The sequence below is a fragment of the Lampris incognitus genome, chromosome 3 (assembly GCF_029633865.1).
Source record: "Lampris incognitus isolate fLamInc1 chromosome 3, fLamInc1.hap2, whole genome shotgun sequence".
Taxonomy (NCBI): domain Eukaryota; kingdom Metazoa; phylum Chordata; class Actinopteri; order Lampriformes; family Lampridae; genus Lampris; species Lampris incognitus.
In genome coordinates, this window is record NC_079213.1 from 17,237,002 (window position 1) to 17,256,535 (window position 19,534).

Genomic DNA, 19,534 nt, shown 5'->3' on the forward strand with positions numbered 1-19,534 from the left:
TATCTCTGTCCAACTGTGCTGGGGATAGCATGTGATAAACACCTGCAGTTGTTCCTGATTGTTTCTGCATCTCTGGAGCGGCAGTGAAATCCAGTTATTTTTTTCTGTCTGCAAAGTGACGTGTTGTGATGTCAAATTGAAGGAAAAACTAAAAAAAAAAGCCTAGCAGAGTTTCTAATACTCTAATCTACCCTAAACACGCTGTTCAAAAAGCACAACCTTGATCCCTCAGCTAAGCTGCGTTTCTGATGGTGGAAATGACGTGCCACAACACAGGATTTTATGGATGACGATGAAGAGGTTATTGTACAGGGAAACAACACGCATAGTAACACTACTTAAGCATCTACTAACGTGCGGGATACGACATTATACGCCCTGTGCCATACAAGAGAGTGAGCATTCACACTGAAGACCAATTTGGACAACTAGCTAATATATTAATCCATGTTCTCACGCAATGTCCTGACCAGTCAGATCACCATTGACGTTTACAATTACGATTTCATTTAGCAGACACTTTTATCTAAAGCGGCGTACATCTGAGAGTTAATACAACACATGCAAGGATCTAGTCAGGACACGACAACACAAGTACGTAAGTGTAAAAAAAAAACTAGGTCCAAGTCCGATAGGACATAGGTGTCAACAGGCAGTGCACAAAGGCAAAGGTATACAGAAACGGGTTTTTTTTTTAATACCATCAGGTGTGATGTTCAAGAAAGAGCTGGGTCTTTAACTTCTTCTTAAAGATGGAGAGGGACTCAGCAGATTGGATGGAGTTTAGTAACTCGTTCCACCACCAGGGAACTACAGATGAAAAGAGCCTGGCTAGTGAATTAGGGCCCAGTTGTGGCGGAAGTGCCAGGTGCCTTTCATTGGCAGAGTGTAGTAAGCGGGACTGAGTGTAGACCTGAATGAGGGAGTTCAGGTAGGTAGAAGCTGTTTTAGTTGCTGTTTTGTAAGCGAGTTCATAGCCTTCCACTGGGAGCCAGATGAGGGATATGAACAACCGAGTGACATGTGCTGTTTTGGGTTGGTTGAAGACCAGATGCGCTGCCGTGTTCTGGATCATTTGCAGAGGTTTGAAAGTGCATGCAGGGAGACCTGCCAGTAAGGAGTTACAGTCGTCAATGTGTGATATAACAAGAGCCTGTACCAGGAGTTGTGCTGCATGCTCAGACAGGTAGGGTCTAATTTTCCTGATGTTGTACAGGGCAAATTGGCATGACCGAGTTATTGACGCCACGTGAACCTTAAAGGTTAGTTGGTCATCAATCATGACACACGGGTTTCGGGCAGACTGTGTGGGCATGAGTTGGGTTGATCCGAGCTGGATATTGATCTGTTCTTGTAAGGATGGACTGGCTGGGATGACAAGGAGCTCAGCCTTAGATAGGTTAAGCTGAAGGTGGCATTCTTTCATCCATGCAGAGATATCAGCAAGGCATTACGATGTCCGTGCCAAGACTGTGAGGTCATGTGTCGGGGATGATAGGAAGAGCAGGGTATCATCAGCATAGCAATGGTTTGAGAAACCATGGAAGCGGATAATTGCACCAGGTGAGGAGGTGTGTATTGAGAAAAGGAAGGGACCGAGCACTGACCCTTGAGGTACCCCCATGGATAAGCCGTGTGATTTGGACACTTCTCCCCTCCAAGATACTCTAAAAGATCTCCTCGAGAGTTAGGAATTGAACCAGCGGAGGGCAGATCCTGAGATACCAAGTCCAGTGAGTGTGGAGAGGGGGATTTGGTGGTTAACTGTGTCAAAGGTAGCTGACAGAGCTAGCTAAAAACAGATCTAGTTAAAAACAAACTGGGTTGTCCACTCATTCGTTCTGTTTCCAGTATCCATTGAGACAGGTGAAAAGCAGAAAGAGAAACAGAGTAGGGGAGAAACAGGACACAGTGGCCCAACCACTATCCCTCTCCATTAGCAGACGAATAGCAATGCAACAGCCATCTGGCCTGTTACATTGTTTGCAGACACTGGATACCTTTTGGCTAATTTCCTGTAAGGCTGGGTTCACACTGAATCCGGTACCTTCCCGCAGGGTTGTGCGGAGGTGTGGGTGTGTCACTACATGGCCATCACAGCTACCATGCCCTATTGGGCCGTGGGCGTCTTCGGTCTGATCGCCAGATTACGTGATTGGCGACTGCAGCATGACGTCGGGTAGTGTTTGGGCAAAAGCTGATTCTCGTTCTACTTCTTGCCAGATGGCCACTGCATTTTTTTTGCTGAGCCCCCTGCAGTACACACTGCCGCAACCTAAACACACTACCCTCATTCAAAGGAAAGAATGGAAGGACCCGCGTTTTTCACACATTGCAGGATTCAGTGTGAATGCAGCCTCAGTCACATAAGACTCCAACATGTAAATGCTTGGGGTCTAGCCAGTGTCATTTTATTGCATCCTGTGCCCAAGGATTTGGTAACTTGTTTGTCTCTCTCACAGGGTGAATTTTTAATTGGCTGTTTCTCTCTATGTAAGCCTATTCATTCAGCTGTGCAGCAGATAATTCAATCTGTTTCGCAATATATAAATGTTTGAGTAAATGAAAAAAGTTATTTAGATAGCTAGATAGCTGTGAAAAAGTATTTGCCCCCTTCCTGATATCCTCTATTTTTGAACATTTGTCCCCCTTAATTGTTTCAAATCATCATACAAAATGTAATATATAAGACAAAGAGAACCCCAGTAAAAAAAAAATCAGTTTTTAAATGATAATTTTATTTACTCAAGGAAAAAAGTCATCCAACACCAATTGACCCTATGTGAAAAAGTAATTGCCCCCTTAGTTACTCAATTAACCAATTAATCTATTTTAATTGATCGCGGAATTCAATTAGAGCAGAGACACCAAGGGCTGAATGCTGTGTGGGAAGCCTGCCTCACCTCTTGTGGTCATGTGAAGTCTGTTCTCTCTGCAGGGCCCCCATAACCATACATTTTTTTGGCGTGGGGTCCTGTCGGCTCTTGGCTGCATCTGTGCGGTTCTTGATGTTATCTTGGATTGTAACAGAGTCACTAATTGCCCTGCACTTGCTTTAAAATTTTATTATCTGGCACATTTAAATTTGTTAAATTTTATGCATTAACTGTATGTATTCTACATTACCTTGATCTGCATGTAATCTACAGTGTTACATTATAATTCTGTTATTTTTGTGCATTTGACACCTATTGCATGTCTGCCCATCCTGGAAGAGGAATCCCTCCTCTGTTGCTCTTCCTGAGGTTTCACCCATAATGTTTCTCCTGATCAGGCTTTTCTTGTGGAGTTTATCCTCATTCGTGTCTAGGGTCCAAGGATAGAGGGTGTTGTACGTCGTATATTGTTGTATATTGTATTGATTGTAACGTCCTTTGGGACTACCTTGTGATTTTGGGATACACAAATAAACTTGACTTGACTTATGTAGAACCTCACCATCATTGTGAAGTAGGCGAAAAGGTCTCAACAAGCAGCACACTATGCTGCCATCAAAAGAAATTCCGGAAGAGAGGAGAAAAAAAGGTTGTTGCGATATATCAGTCTGGAAAGGGTTATAAAGCTATTTCTAAGGCTCTAGGATTCCACATTGAGAGCCATTGTCTCCAAATGGAGAAAACTTGGAACAGCGGGGAATCTTCCAAGGAGTGGCCAGCCCACCTAAATTCTTCCAAGGGCGCAGTGACTACTCATCCAGGATGTCTCAAAAAACCCAATACAACATCTATAGAAGGGCAGGCCTCTCTAGCCTCAGCTAAGGTCATTGTTTATGATTTAACAATAACAATGAGATTGGGCAAAAATGGAATTCATGGGAGAGCTGCAAGGTGTAAACCGCTGCTAACTAAGAGAAACATTAGCGCTCATCTTGTGTTTGTGAAAAAGGACATTGATGACCCCCAAGCCTTTTAGGATAATGTTCTGTGGACAGCTGAGCCAAAGTTGGAAGTTTTTGGAAGACACAGGTCCAATCTGTTATGTCTGGTGTAAAGCAAACACAGCATTTCACAATAAGAACATCATACCAACATTCAAATATAGTGGTGGTTGTGTAGTGATGTGGGGATGCTTTGCTGCCTCATGGCCTGGAAGACTTGCCATCGCTGAAGGGACCATGAATTCTGCTCTCTACCAGAGCATTCTGAAGGTGAATGTCCAGTCATCAGTCTGTTATCTCAAGCTGAAGCATAATTGGGTTATGCAGCATGATAATTATCCAAAACACAAGATTAGGTCCACCTCAGAAATGCTAAAACGAAACAAAATTAAGATTTTGGAGTGGACTAGTGAAAATCCTGACTCGAACCTCATCGAGATGCTGTGGCAGGACCTTAAACAAGCAGTTTATGCTCAAAAACCCTCCAATGTTGGGAGCATCTGGGTGGCGCGGCGGTCTATTCCGTTGCCTACCAACATAGGGATCACCGGTTCGAATCCCTGTGTTACCTCCGGCTTGGTCGGGCGTCCCTACAGACACAATTGCCATGTCTGTGGGTGGGAAGCCAGAAGTGGGTATGTGTCCTGGTCGCTGCACTAGTACCTCCTCTGGTCGGTCGGGGCACCTGTTCTAGGGGGAGAGGGAACTGAGGGGAATAGCGTGATCTTCCCATGCACTACGTCCCCCGGTGAAACTCCTCACTGTCAGGTGAAAAGAAGTGGCTGGTGACTCCACATGTATCGGAGGAGGCATGTGGTAGTCTGCAGCCCTCCACCGGTTGGCAGAGGGGGTGGAGCGGTGACCGGGACAGTTAGGAAGAGGGGGGGTAATTGGCTCGATACAATTGGGGAGAAAAAGGGGGGAAATTTTTCAAAAAAACCCTCCAATGTCGCTGAATCACTGAATTACAGCAATTCTGCAAAGAAGAGTGGACCAAAATTCCTCCACAGTGATGTGAAAGACTGATCTCAAACAATTATAGGGAGTGTTTGGTTGCAGTTGTCACTGCTAAAGGTGGCACAACCAATTAGTAAGTTGGGGGGGGGGGTGATTACTTTTTCACATGGGTGATATGAGTGTTGGATAACTTTGTTCCTTCAATAAATGAAATAATAACTCAAAAACTGTATTTTGCGTTTACTCAGGTTCTCGTCTTATATTACATTTTGCATCTTCTTCTTTCGGCTTGTTCCGTTTTTCAGGGGTCACCACAGTGGATTTTATAGTTTCCATCGATACCTTGTGAGGACACAGCCACCAATGGCGGCCGTTGTTAACCCGGGCCTTGACCGATCCGGTATGGTCTTGTCAATCCACATACTGATTTGGCAAAATTTTACGTCGGATGCCCTTCCCGACAAAACCACTAACTCTATGGATGGGTCCACAGGTAAAGCGCTGGATGCCATCCCAGTATTCATGGACTTGCGCCCATGCCTGTCACCATTTATATTACATTTTGTATGACAACCTGAAACCATTCAGTGTGACAATATGCAAAAATAGACGAAATCAAGAAGGGGGTTGTAAAAAGAGAACACTTGTGACCAATGCATAGTGGAAAAGTACAGAGCAAATAAGCAAAATACAGAAGAGAGTGTCTCTGAGGACAATTACAAAAACTTACTTATGAAATTAACTAGACAGGAACAGGAGTGGAGTGTGATAGATAAGACCTCAAACCACCCCTTTGTAGCTACACTTGAGGCCACTCTGCTTGACAATCTGACAGTGGGGTAGCTCAGAAAGAGTATAAAGCGGGAGGGAAAAAAAAAACAAGAGAGGGAAAGTGCATGATGTGTGCCATTAGGTAAGTGTGATAATTCTTTGAGTCTGAATCCTCTGTGATAGTCTGCTAAAACAAGTGCCACGACAAGGGCAAATACTTTTTCACAGCAATGTATATAGATAGATAGATGATACAATCCACCCTAAGGGACTATACGTACATCCAGTTTTTATGACCAAAGGCTGTGCTAAGAAGCCATAATCTGCCTCCGGTAGATGGGAGAGACCATGCTTAGATGACTAATTGAGAAGCTAATTTAAATGGCATGTTGCACACGGCAGTGAAACTCCACTATAACAGAGCACTGTAAAAAATCTGTGAGGAGAGACCAGTACAGAAAGGAGGATTGGTTGAGAGACAGAAAGATAAAGATGGGAAATAGATTTCAACAGACAGAAAACTGATAGACAGACAGACAGAATACTTACCCAGATTAACGTGAGTACCATAAGCACTGCTAATATGATATCAATGACCATCTTGACTAAAATGATCAGAATAGGAAGACATGGCTGAAACAGAAAGGCAGATAACAAGATAAAGGTTTAATCAATCAACATATATATCAAATGATTGACTGCACCACAAATATTTCCTAAAATAATTGAAAAATATTTCAAGCGTGCTAGTTTCCTGGGCAATATTTAATTTGGCAGATTGCCATGCCAAGATACAATGGATGTAGGTCGCCCTTGATGTAATCAGTTACAATTATGTAAAAGCATCAATTAAAAGCCACCTGTCATTTTGACCACTTTCCCAACAACATAGACCTTAACGTAAGTCGGGATTCAATCAGTGTGGCGTAATATCATGCAAGAGATTCATGTTTCAGAAATTGCTTTATTTACAAACTACAACATGTTTCTATTGCTACAGGGCATTTCTGTCATGTAATGTGGACAATCTTGAGTCCTTATACATGGTGACAATTCATATACATCACTGAATTATAGTGAACACAAAAAGAAATACAATCTATGGGAATTCACATTGAAAATGGGTAAATTTAGCTTTGCACTCACTTTGCACATTTTACTTTGGAAAGGACATGTCAGGTGGAAGTCAGCTTTCATTTGAGGGGAAGTTCATACAAATTACATGTTCTGTTCAGGATTTGCTGCACTATGTACATCAACCCCCCCCCCCCAAATGTTCAATGAAAATTGCCAGGTGTTGCATTTCTGTTTGTGTTCAGTGTAGGGGAATTCTATAAGAATCGAAGGTAAAGCGCCACGGTCTTCTAACTGTATGTGAATCAAGCAAACATTATAATTTGTCTGCACATACACCCACTCCTGACTGCCCATTAGCAAGAAAAATATGCTGCGGTTTGTGAGTGAAACAACTTGGTAAGCATGAATCCACTTTGCGTGACGTCATGCCAATCTGATTTAATCCTGACCTTAGTATAGCCTACTGAATCTTTGTTTGTGTTTACAATTCAGAAATCAGAGTGAAATTCGGCTATAAACTACTATAGTCAAAAATACATGAATATATCATAAACGTTACATGGGATAAAAACAGCAGCAGATAATAACATTAATAATGACTGTTTCATCCAGGTGTACCAGCACACCTATCAGCACTGACATACAGACAGACAGACAACAGGCAGAAAGACAGGCAGGCAGGCAGACAGACAGACAGACACACAGACAGACAGACAGAGCCAGCACTAACAATTGTTAATAGTGCTGTAAATGCTGGTTCTTTGACACACCTACATCCAACAGACCCATTATTAATGCTATTATCTGCAGCTGTGTTCATCCTGCTACGCTAACATCAGAGTACCAAGACCCAGCATGGCATGTTTTCAACTTTTAGATGGTTTTTAATTTGCAGATGTCAGAAGACTCACTGAAATCGTCAAGGTCAAAGTTACTCTTTAACACTGAGCAAAGATCTCATCACAAACTATTATCTGTGCGTCCGGATTTAAGGTGAACCTGTGTAATGTCCAGGATAATCAAAAGCATATTAAATGAGTTTCCATCCCACCATTTTCGTATTCAAATTTACAAAAAAATATAAGAAAACTTATGTCATATTTTTTAACACTTTTAGTCCTAATTTCCTCTGAATACCACAAGTCAATATATCTTTAGCGCATGCTGTGGAAATGTGTCCTTGTGGAAATGAAACTAGTTTCTTAAGAAATGAGGCATACAAGGCCCTATGCAAAAAAAAACAAACCTAAAAATCCCTCCCCCAAAGAAAACCCATTAATTTATGGAAGTTATGGACTTGCTGTATCGAAGGAATTTTTTTTCCTTCTTTACCTGTTTATGAATCTTGATATGTTCACCAGTTGTCGCTACAGACAGACTGCTGTTCATAGGGGCTGGCACCTAGATCAGACATGGGACATTAATGAAGAAAGAATGAATGAGCAAATGATGAGCAAATCAATGATTAGAATACGTTGTTCCAAAATGCATCTCTGGTGATTATACTGATAGATAGATAGATAGATAGATAGATAGATAGATAGATAGATAGATAGATAGATAGATAGATAGATAGATAGATAGATAGATAGATAGATAGATAGATAGATAGATAGATAGATAGATAGATAGATAGATAGATAGATAGATAGATAGATAGATAGATAGATAGATAGATAGATAGATAGATAGATAGATAAAAGACAGACAAGCAAACAGATAAATAGATCAATGCCTTGAAAAAGACGATCATGAGGATAATTCCATTCTCAAATTTATACCATTTTGTAAGCAAATGTCATAGGATAGCAATATCTATGGATTCTATGACGCTTACATAAAAGCAATGACATGGGACTTTAAAATCCTTTCAACAGAATGTGTTGACATTTCTAATGGAGAATATATCGTTTTTTGAGCAACACTTTCATTCCATCTTGTGTACAGAGGAGTGCGTCTTCAACTCACGCATTCATTGGTAGAGTCTTCTGAGCAGACACAGGATTCAGGGATGTCGTAGCCCCAATCCTCGTAACCGTTCTCCACGCCACAACAATCGAGCTGAGATGGAAAACAATGAGAGAGTCTTAAAATACGAGGATATGGTCATCATATTTTGCAAGTTAGATGCTGAGGAGCTGAAAGATCAAACACACACACACACACACACGCACAAGGGGAACTTACATTTGCCTGTATGTTGCTCAGTTCAGCTTTACTGGAGTCCTGAGCTTGACTCAGCGGCAGCATGGCCAGGTGCTCCTGCCTCATCAAGTCGACCGCCTGCAACCACAACATGCTGAGTCGTTTCATTATACACCAAGACAGTGGGAAAATAGAGAGCGTAGCCGAGGAAAGCACTCCTGTAGGAGCTAGCCTTAAGACAGAGAAGTCTACACACAGCTTGAGAGTCAGACTGGGACAGACCAGTTCAGCTTGGCCCTCTCTGGGAAACTACACAGAACAACCTAGGATAAACACTTACATTTCATTCTTGTGTATAGAAGAGACATGTTTTATCCAACTGAGAACAGCTCGACATTGCTTATGAATTCCTGCTTCCAGTATTTTAAGAACAACAACACTGTGTGCCATTGTGTTTTAAGATGCCCATTGAGATCCACTCAACATGAGATACACCTCTTAAAAACTGAACTATTTATTTTACATGGGGAAAAGCACCTTTTGGGGGGACTATCCTAAATTATTAACGCCATGTAAATTTTAAAGGCTTGCTAGCCAGGATGATGTGCGGCTTTCAGACCGAGGAAATGAAATTTTGTGAAATATCTCGGAATTTGAAGCCAAGTGGAATATTTCCCTCCAAATTTAAGAATTTACCTCTCTGGTTTACCCTGAGATTGATTACCCAGCACCAAATAGTTAGACAACGTCTTTAAAAAGGTTAGCCGTGACATACCTCTTTTCGTCCCGGTATTGCTGTCATCGTCTCCACAAACAATATCAGACCGATCAGGGTCATTCCAGATGCAAACTGCAACACACATGCATAAATGTTGAAATAGAAAGTGTTATACATGTTACTATACACAGCTTTGTGGGTTTTTGAAACTGCCCATACACACACACACACACACACACACACACACACACACACACACACACACACACACACACACACACACATTATATATATATATACAAACATACATACTTAAACACATACATACATACATACAAGCATACATAGATACACACAGTCACACATACAAAAACACATATACACACATACATACACTACCGTTCAAAAGTTTGGGATCACCCAAACAATTTTGTGTTTTCCATGAAAAGTCACACTTATTCACCACCATATGTTGTGAAATGAATAGAAAATAGAGTCAAGACATTGACAAGGTTAGAAATAATGATTTGTATTTGAAATAAGATTTTTTTTACATCAAACTTTGCTTTCGTCAAAGAATCCTCCATTTGCAGCAATTACAGCATTGCAGACCTTTGGCATTCTAGCTGTTAATTTGTTGAGGTAATCTGGAGAAATTGCACCCCACGCTTCAAGAAGCAGCTCCCACAAGTTGGATTGGTTGGATGGGCACTTCTTTGAGCAGATTGAGTTTCTGGAGCATCACATTTGTGGGGTCAATTAAACGCTCAAAATGGCCAGAAAAAGAGAACTTTCATCTGAAACTCGACAGTCTATTCTTGTTCTTAGAAATGAAGGCTATTCCATGCGAGAAATTGCTAAGAAATTGAAGATTTCCTACACCGGTGTGTACTACTCCCTTCAGAGGACAGCACAAACAGGCTCTAACCAGAGTAGAAAAAGAAGTGGGAGGCCGCGTTGCACAACTGAGCAAGAAGATAAGTACATTAGAGTCTCTAGTTTGAGAAACAGACGCCTCACAGGTCCCCAACTGGCATCTTCATTAAATAGTACCTGTTAGAGCCTGTTTGTGCTGTCCTCTGAAGGGAGTAGTACACACCGGTGTAGGAAATCTTCAATTTCTTAGCAATTTCTCGCATGGAATAGCCTTCATTTCTAAGAACAAGAATAGACTGTCGAGTTTCAGATGAAAGTTCTCTTTTTCTGGCCATTTTGAGCGTTTAATTGACCCCACAAATGTGGTGCTCCAGAAACTCAATCTGCTCAAAGAAGTGCCCATCCAACCAATCCAACTTGTGGGAGCTGCTTCTGGAAGCGTGGGGTGCAATTTCTCCAGATTACCTCAACAAATTAACAGCTAGAATGCCAAAGGTCTGCAATGCTGTAATTGCTGCAAATGGAGGATTCTTTGACGAAAGCAAAGTTTGATGTAAAAAAAATCTTATTTCAAATACAAATCATTATTTCTAACCTTGTCAATGTCTTGACTCTATTTTCTATTCATTTCACAACATATGGTGGTGAATAAGTGTGACTTTTCATGGAAAACACGAAATTGTTTGGGTGATCCCAAACTTTTGAACGGTAGTGTACATACATCCCAGCCACTGAGGATGTACAAGCCAGTGCACTCTTAGTGCTGGTCCCAAGCTCGGATAAATATGTGAATCATGAATCAGATTTCCACACCAGATCGGTCAAGGCCCGGGTTACCAATGACCGCCACCGGTAAGGTTAGTCCAGCAGGGTGCCGGTGGAAACTATGCTACTGTTGGGTGAAGGAAAAGAAGAAGGGGAAGGCACATCCAGATGCCGAGGGAGAGGAGGAAGGGTAGGAGTGTGGAGGTGAGAGTCGGAACTTTGAATGTTGGCACTATGACTGGTATATACGTATATGCATATACATACGTATGTATAAACATACATACACGCACAACTGATTTCTGTAACTTCGGTGTTTATTATTTGTGAGATAATGTAAAACTCCAAACACAAAGGGACATTTAGAACTAATCTATTTATTTACTAAATGGTAAAGGAATTAAATAAACTAATCAGCCACGATGAAACTTAAAACATTTCATAACGGATAGTATGAATTTCTTACTCTGATTCAGGATTACTGTTTATTGTTTAATAATCCTATTCATAGCAGAATATAGTCTTTGAAAACCAGCATAAGATCTGTGGTTTTAGCAAAGCCTCCAGTGGCCCCCAAAGTGCTTACTCTGTCGTCGACGCCTGAACTCCTCTTCCACATGAGGAAGCGATCAATTCATTTGAAAGGAAGATGCAATACAATTAGCGCCATTTCTTTTTTTTTTAATTTCCCCCCTTTTTTTTCTCCCCAATTGTACCCGGCCAATTACCCCACTCTTCCAAGCCATCCCGGTCGCTGCTCCACCCCCTCTGCTGATCCGGAGAGGGCTGCAGACTACCACATGTCTCCTCCAATACATGTGGAGTCGCCAGCCACTTCTTTTCACCTGACAGTGAGGAGTTTCACCAGGGGGACGTAGCACGTGGGAGGATCACGCTATCCCCCCCCCCCAATTCCCCCTCCCCCTCGACCAGGTGCCCCAACTGACCAGAGGAGGCGCTAGTGCAGCGACCAGGACACATACCCACATCCGGCTTCCCACCCGCAGACACGGCCAATTGTGTTTGTAGGGACGCGCGACCAAGCCGGAGTTAACACAGGGATTCAAACTGCCGATCCCCGTGTTGGTAGGCAACAGAATAGACTGTCACGCTACCTGGACACCCCAATTAGCACTATTTCTAAATTTTAACCATGAACTCCGACTGAGTTCAAGTTTTTTCTTTTCCTGAGAACATTTTCTCTTTGCCAGACCTGGCCGAGGAATGCTAGAGCGGTGTCAAAATACACATTACAGATGACATCTCATCCCAAACAACACTATGTTTTAGGAAAAATAATTTCCGCCAAATCCCTTATTTGATAGCTTCAAATTCCACATAATTTGATCCATAGATATTTTTATACACTAAATTTTATTGAGTTTTTTTTTGTGAGCCACTGACTTAGTCTACCTATTATACTCGCAAAGGTAAAATAATTTGTTTTGATCGTCCACAACTAACCATTTTCAGAAAGTGGGTACCACTGAGCATGTGTGACAGGTAACTAAAGACATAAACTCCGAGGTTAAAAATTAGGAAGTATTTTTAGCTTTTTGCACTCACCACTGTCAGTGCCCACTTCTTCTCTTTTGAGGCTCCATAAACGCCAAGGAATGACAAGAGCAGAGCAGTGATTCCAAACACATACAACTGAGTTATTCCCGGGAGCATCTCATCTATCTAGGGAATTAAGAAAAAGAGAGAAACAGGATAGTAGGTGGGAGACAGCAAGGTGGCATGGTGGTGAGTACAGACCCCGTCGTTCACCCAGTCCCCAATGAAGACCTCAAGTCAGCTGAAGGCATCCGCCCTGCTAAATCATCCCCAGAAAAATACATTGAACCCTTATCAACCCCATTGGTGCTGTCCTGTAGCTGACCTTACACTTTTTAATTAATGTTCATTGAAAGAAGGATGGCCTTGTAGCTTCTGTAGACACAAAGCCTTGTGTCCACAGAAGCTACAACACGGGAAATTGCAACTGTTTCAAACCCAAAGGAGTTTTTAATTATTTTTGGAGTGGAATATATGGAAATCGTTAACGCCCAAGTGAGTGCTTGAAACTCCTTGTACTTTTCACACAAACTCTGTTTAGTAACTCCAGGTGATATTCAAAGATGGTATCGTTGGAAGAAACTGAGAAAATTTTCCAACATAATAACTGTTCAGCCGAAAGTAAATGACATGATTATTACAATTTGGCAGTCCTCCCCGGGAAGCAAGAGTTCTGTGAGATGGATAAGTCATATTTCAGGTAACACTACCCTGCATTTATTCCCAAGCTGCATTAGCCTGTTGCACATGATATTGGGAAATGCAATGTCAGGAATTCGTAAGGTGCCAGCCAATACACAGGTGTTTCTTGACAGATGACTCAGAACACCCAATGGCAGATTAGTTTGATGCCCATGATGATGACTGCTGGAGTAAAAAAATTACTAAAATCCTTCTTGGTCATCGGATGAAGCAAAACACCGACCCTGTGCCCTGACCCACATAATGTATGTGGGTCTTATTACATTACCCTCCATATAGTATGTAAAAAAGTATGTTGGCTAAAATTGGCAAAGAGGTTGATAGTCGGATAGACTGACAAAAACACACAGAATGATAAGAGGCTGACAGTTAGATACATACATACATGAGGCTCTGTGTTTATGCGTTTGTGTTTTAGAGTATGTTACCTCTTCAGCCTTGGCAAAGTATCCATGACCAAACAGAGTGGCTGCCAATAAAAGGGCACTGGTGACCTGCAAAAAAAAAAATCATCTTTTTTTTGCATACAAAATGTTTTCTTAATATTTGCATTGCATGACTAGCAGGGGCATGATAACTACTCTTTCATAACTGTAAGTGGATGCAATTCACTATATTACAGACTATACTGCAATAATTTAATTGGCATTGCCAATTCATTAGTTTATCAACAGATTCAACCGAGGATACTGGTAACAAGATAAGGTTAGCTGCGTAGCAAGCGCTCCCCATAGCCTGATTATGGAGTTTTAGTTTATGTTTAATCTTGATTAAACAAAGAAATGAACGTTGACCCTCTTTATGGACAAAAAAATAACAAATATTAAATTTGCCTTAAGGCCTCCTCGGATAACTCAAGAGCGGGCCCCAGTCAGTTGAAACACCAAGTCAGGATTATGTATATGATGGATGTTTCTATGTGCAGTTAGCTGGCTATCTGTGTGTCATGTTGTTTTCATCCGTGTGTTCTTGCCTGCACACCCAATTCAAAGAAAGAAATAAAGAAAGAACTGTTAACCAAACATTTGGTTGGACTGGGATTCTAATTGAGGAAATCGGTGAGGATCTTATTTTATTTATTTTTTTGCCCTATCTCGGGTAATATTTTACACTTCATTTTGGGTAAAATGCCTGTGACGAAATTCTACTAACCACCAGAGACGAGTATTACTCAATCTCCCGACAGGCACTCTGGTCAGGCAACGGCGAACAGGGATTCAAACAGGTGCAGAGAAACGGAGCTAAAACAAGTGTTGCCTAAAACAAAGTTTTCCCCTCTTATCTCTCTTCCCGTTCTCCCACCGGAGGTCCACGGTGTGGTGCGCACACATGAAAGCCGGATGAAATACGATTCCCGCCTCCACGAGGTGGAGGATATCCCTTCGCCAAAGAAAACAAACCACATTTTACCAACATTTAGTTCGTTTCGTCTGATTTGATTCCTAGCGGACTTATCCACTCCACTGTCGTCGTTGGGCTGGTGGACCAACATCACGCAAGTAAAGACGACCACTTACCCCGGTTAAACACGTCAAGATAACGTATCCCCGTTTCAGACAGACGTTCGCTCTTCCCATTTCGGATCACAGGGAACTGATAATGGAGAAAATGTCTTTTGAGGCGACCTCGAGTTAGGCGCTTCTTGTCCCTGTTCAAAGAAAGCAGTTTTGTTGAAAGCTTTGTAAGTGGGCGAGGGGAGGGGATAGTGTGGCCCTCATGTTATGTTATTGGAAGGCCCAACCTGAAGAGGATGACGGACGGAGCGCCCCGACCCCCCCCCCCCCCCAAACACTCTTCACAGTGAATGGGGCGGGGGGAACGAGAAGGGAGAGCGAAACATATAGATGAGGTGAGAGAATGAGTTAGAAAAAAGTGTACAAAAAGGGGTGTGTGTTTGTGGGGGGGGGGGGGTCAAACTGCCGTACATGAACATTGCCTGAAAGGAGTTTGTTCATGGACTGTAGACAGCTGTGGAAAGGGGGCAGAAGTGGAAGGAACACATGACTTCTAATAAAAGCAGGAAAAAGTGACCAATGAAAGAATAGTTATCCAGAGCCTATAACAGAGGAAAGTGTGCGTGTGTGTGTGTGTGTGTGTGTGTGTGAGAGAGAGAGAGAGAGAGAGAGAGAGAGAGAGAGAGAGAGAGAGAGAGAGAGAGAGAGAGAGAGTCAGAGACAAGAGACTTGTTCACAGTGTGATTTCCCATTAAGCACTTGTCTTCAATCTGGATGGTAGACGAGTCGTTGTTTTCGAACGACTCTTTTTAGAGAGTCTCTTTTTAGAGTCGTTCGTGTCCATTCACCAACCCAGCCAGTGAAGATGCACAAGCCAGTGCATTCTTAGTGCCGGTCCAAAGCCCGGACAAATGGGGAGGGTTGCGTCTGGAAGGGCATCCGGCGTAAAATCTTTGCCAAATCAAATATGCGGATCATAAATAAGATTTCCATACCGGATCGGTCGAGGCCCGGGTTACCAACGACCGCCACCGGTACTGTTAACCAGCAGGGTGCCGGTGGAAACTATGCCACTGTTGGGTAGGGTTGGGCCCCGGTACTCGGGGCTGAATAGCCCCGGGGCTAATTTTTGGAAATACCGAGGTATTGATAAGGTGCGAGCTTAACGGTCCTGCTATCGATACTTCACTTGAGCAGTTGTTGATATATAACACCAGTGTATTTGTATGACTATGTGTTACTGTGTACTATTATTTTGTTTACGACTTTGTTTGTCCACAAGTGGGCGGTGTTGCGCTTGCATGCGTGGATTGATTACGTCACTGAGACGCTGTTCATTTTCTTCTTCTCCCAAAACTACCGAATAAACGGAGGCTGCATTTTTCCCTCCAGCAGAAGTTCGGTAGTCAGTACGATTCTTTATAACGGTTTAATAATCCACTTCATCTGCGCAGAGATAGACATAAAGTATTAATCTAGTCTTCCAACAGGTTATTGGCCCAGATAACGTTGGATTATTTAGTAGTTTGATAAAAGAAGTACACGAAGTGTGATAACCTCGGATGGCGGGATGCGCGCAGGTTAGCACGGAGTAGCAAGTTAGCAAGTGTGAAGCTAGTTAGCATCGAGAGAGGCTATCGGGAAGCTAACGGAACGCTAAGCTAAGCTAACGCTACCTAGGGAGATGGAGCGAAAGAAGAGCAGGTGGCCCACATTCAACGGACAGGCCGATGAGTATGAACTGTGGGAAGAGCGAATGCTCTGTTGCATGCATGGTGTGGGGCTGAAAACCACCATTCTTACCGAGCCCGTGGGACCTTTGACAGTGGAAGAGCAGGCCCTAGACGAGGAGCGGAACGCGGACGCCTACTGCGCATTGGCGCCTTTATTGGACAACACAAGCTTGGGACTGATCTTCAGAGAAACGAAGAACAAAGGTAGAGAGAGTCTACGGGTGTTGCGGGAACATTACATTGGTAAGGGCAGACCCCGGATTGTCACTGTATGTAACATTGACTGGGCTAAAGAAAGCTGATGATGAGACAATAACCGAATACATTATCCGAGCGGAACAAATCATTACGGCTCTCAAAGGGGCGGGAGAAGCACCGAGTGAGGGACTAATGATGGCCATGGTGATGAGGGGGTTACCCGAGAGATATAAGCCATTCATTCACTCTAATGGTGACACATGGCGACAGTGAGTTGACATTGGGACAGTTTAAGGCCAAATTGAGAAACTTTGAGGCGGCAGAAGATGTAGCTAATGCTACAGCATCGGACGAGACGTCCGAGAGGGTGATGAAGGCCCACGCAGCGCCTAAGAAAAAGCCAGTGAAACGCTGTGAGGGAGATGATGAACAAACAGTGTGCTGGCGATGCGGTGACAAAGGCCATCGGAAATCGGACTGTTCACGCAGCGTGTGGTGCAGCTTCTGCCGGATCAAGGGTCACACGGACAAAGTGTGCAAGAAGAAGGACTGCGCTGATGGAGCCAGGTGTGCACGCGAGCAAGGTGGCGGCGGCAGTGGTGGTCACGGAGCAGGTCGACGTCAGGGACCTGAGAATGCTGCGGAAGAAGAGAACTACATCTTCAGAGTGCAGGCTGGAGAGACCAGCTCAGCAGGACCAGGACGACGGCAACAGTTCAAACCAGGATTGATTGTGGACTGTGGGGCTTCTTCCCACATAGTCAATGATAAGAAGAAGTTCAAGAGCTTTGACAGCTCGTTCGAGCCAGAGAAACACTGCATGGAGCTGGCGGACGGTAAGCGCACCTTTGGTGTGGTGCAGGGCAGGGGAGATGCTACGGTATGTCTGCTCGACAGTGAGGGGCGACGGTGTAGAGTGACACTGCGGAACGCACTATATATTCCATCGTACCCCTAAGAGCTCTTCTCTGTGAAGTCTGCGACAGCACACGGAGCCAGTGTGTTCTTCGAAGAGGGCAGAGATGCCCTGATGTCACCGGATGGTACCAGGTTTGACATCTTTGTCCAGGGGAAAATGTACTATTTGCAAACTGAATATGTTGTTGAAAAGTGCCATGTGAGCCATGATATAGAAACTTGGCATGAGATAATGGGCCACTGCAACTATGACGATATCATAAAGCTACAGGATATCACTGATGGTATGCATATAAAGGGTAAAGTGTGTAAACCTGACAAAGAGTGTGCAGTATGCATAGAAGGGAAGTTTACCCAAAACAGGAACAGGAAATCTATAGACAAAGCCAAGACACCACTGGAGTTGGTAAACACTGATTTAGCCGGTCCTGTGGCAAACAAGTCCATTAATGGTTTCAGGTACATGCAATCATTTACAGATGTGTGCACAGGGGCTGTGTGTGTTTATTTCTTAAAAACAAAGAGTGACACAGTGCAAGCGACCGAGAAATTTCTGGCAGATGTAGCTCCCTATGGGACAGTGAAATGCATAAGGTCCGATAATGGAACTGAGTTTACAGGCAAGGAGTTTCAAACCCTGTTGAGATGGAACAAAATAAGACATGAGACGTCCTGCCCATACTCTCCCCATCAAAATGGCGTTGCAGAGAGAAGGACGCACACTATTCGAGATGGCAAGGTGTATGCTAATAGATAGTGGTCTACCAAAGAGCCTCTGGCATTATGCTGTACAGGAGGCAGCCCACACCAGGAACAGATGCTTCAACAAGCACACAGGCACTACGCCATACACGGCAATGACAGGAAAAAAGTGCAACATGGCTAGAATGCAAAAGTTTGGGACAGAATGCTATGCTTACCAGCAGGACAAGGGAAAGTTAGATTCTAGATGTGAGAGGGGGCGTTTTGTAGGACACGACAAGAACAGCCCGGCCTACCTAGTCTACTACCCTGACCAAGAGAAAGTACAGAAACACAGACTAGTTAAGTTTATACACAAGGCAACTAGTGAAAATGAGACTCAAAGACCAGGTCTGCACCCAGAAGACTGGGTAAGAGAGAGAAAGTCTGTTGAGACAGCTGCAACTCAGCCTAGAGTACAGAAAAATGTACAGACTGACGGTACACAGTCAGCACCCGAGGATGATGACGAGGAGCACCCAAGGGTGACATCACAAGCCTCAGCCAGTGGAGGTACCCCCAAAGGGAAGGCAACCCTCCGAGATACCTGATTGACTATAGTCAGGGCGACAGTGATGACAGCTCACTCACTTCTATAGATTATGCATACAGGGCAGTGTGCGGTGTCCCTCTGACCTTTAAAGAGGCCATAGAATTGCCAGAATCAGAAAAGTGGTCCAGGGCAATGGACGAGGAAATGGAGTCTCTAAGAGACAACAAAACATTCACCCTTACGAAATTGCCAGAGGGCAAGAAAACAGTGGGAGGAAGGTGGGTGTATGCGATAAAGACAGATATAGACGGACACGACAAATACAAGGCTAGATTTGTAGCAAAGGGATATAGCCAGAGAGCTGGGGTGGATTATGGGGAGACATTTTCGCCAACAGCCAACTAACAAGTGTTCGAGTGCTTCTACAGAAGGCGGCTCAGTATGACTTGATTTTACACCAGATGGATGTAAAGACGGCCTATCTTCATGCCCCCATAGACTATGACATATACATGGAACAACCTGAGGGTTATATTGAGAAGGGAGAAAAAC

General features: G+C 43.3%; 1 protein-coding gene across 2 annotated transcripts in view; it reads right to left on the reverse strand.

Annotated features, from left to right (window-relative positions):
* Positions 1-19,534, reverse strand: part of LOC130109034 (tetraspanin-8-like) — a 35,674-nt gene that overhangs the window by 3,170 nt on the left and 12,970 nt on the right. The window contains exons 1-8 of one of the 2 annotated variants that reach the window (XM_056275740.1): positions 14,963-15,135; positions 13,874-13,939; positions 12,753-12,869; positions 9,603-9,677; positions 8,870-8,965; positions 8,651-8,743; positions 8,015-8,083; positions 6,155-6,238 (exon numbers count right to left, since the gene is read on the reverse strand). In XM_056275740.1, the coding sequence (XP_056131715.1) occupies positions 6,155-6,238; positions 8,015-8,083; positions 8,651-8,743; positions 8,870-8,965; positions 9,603-9,677; positions 12,753-12,869; positions 13,874-13,939; positions 14,963-15,022 (660 nt within the window). In that variant the 5' untranslated portion in view covers positions 15,023-15,135. Of the gene's footprint in view, positions 1-6,154; positions 6,239-8,014; positions 8,084-8,650; positions 8,744-8,869; positions 8,966-9,602; positions 9,678-12,752; positions 12,870-13,873; positions 13,940-14,962; positions 15,136-19,534 lie in introns of those variants that run through there. The other variant, XM_056275742.1, reaches the window with a different exon arrangement.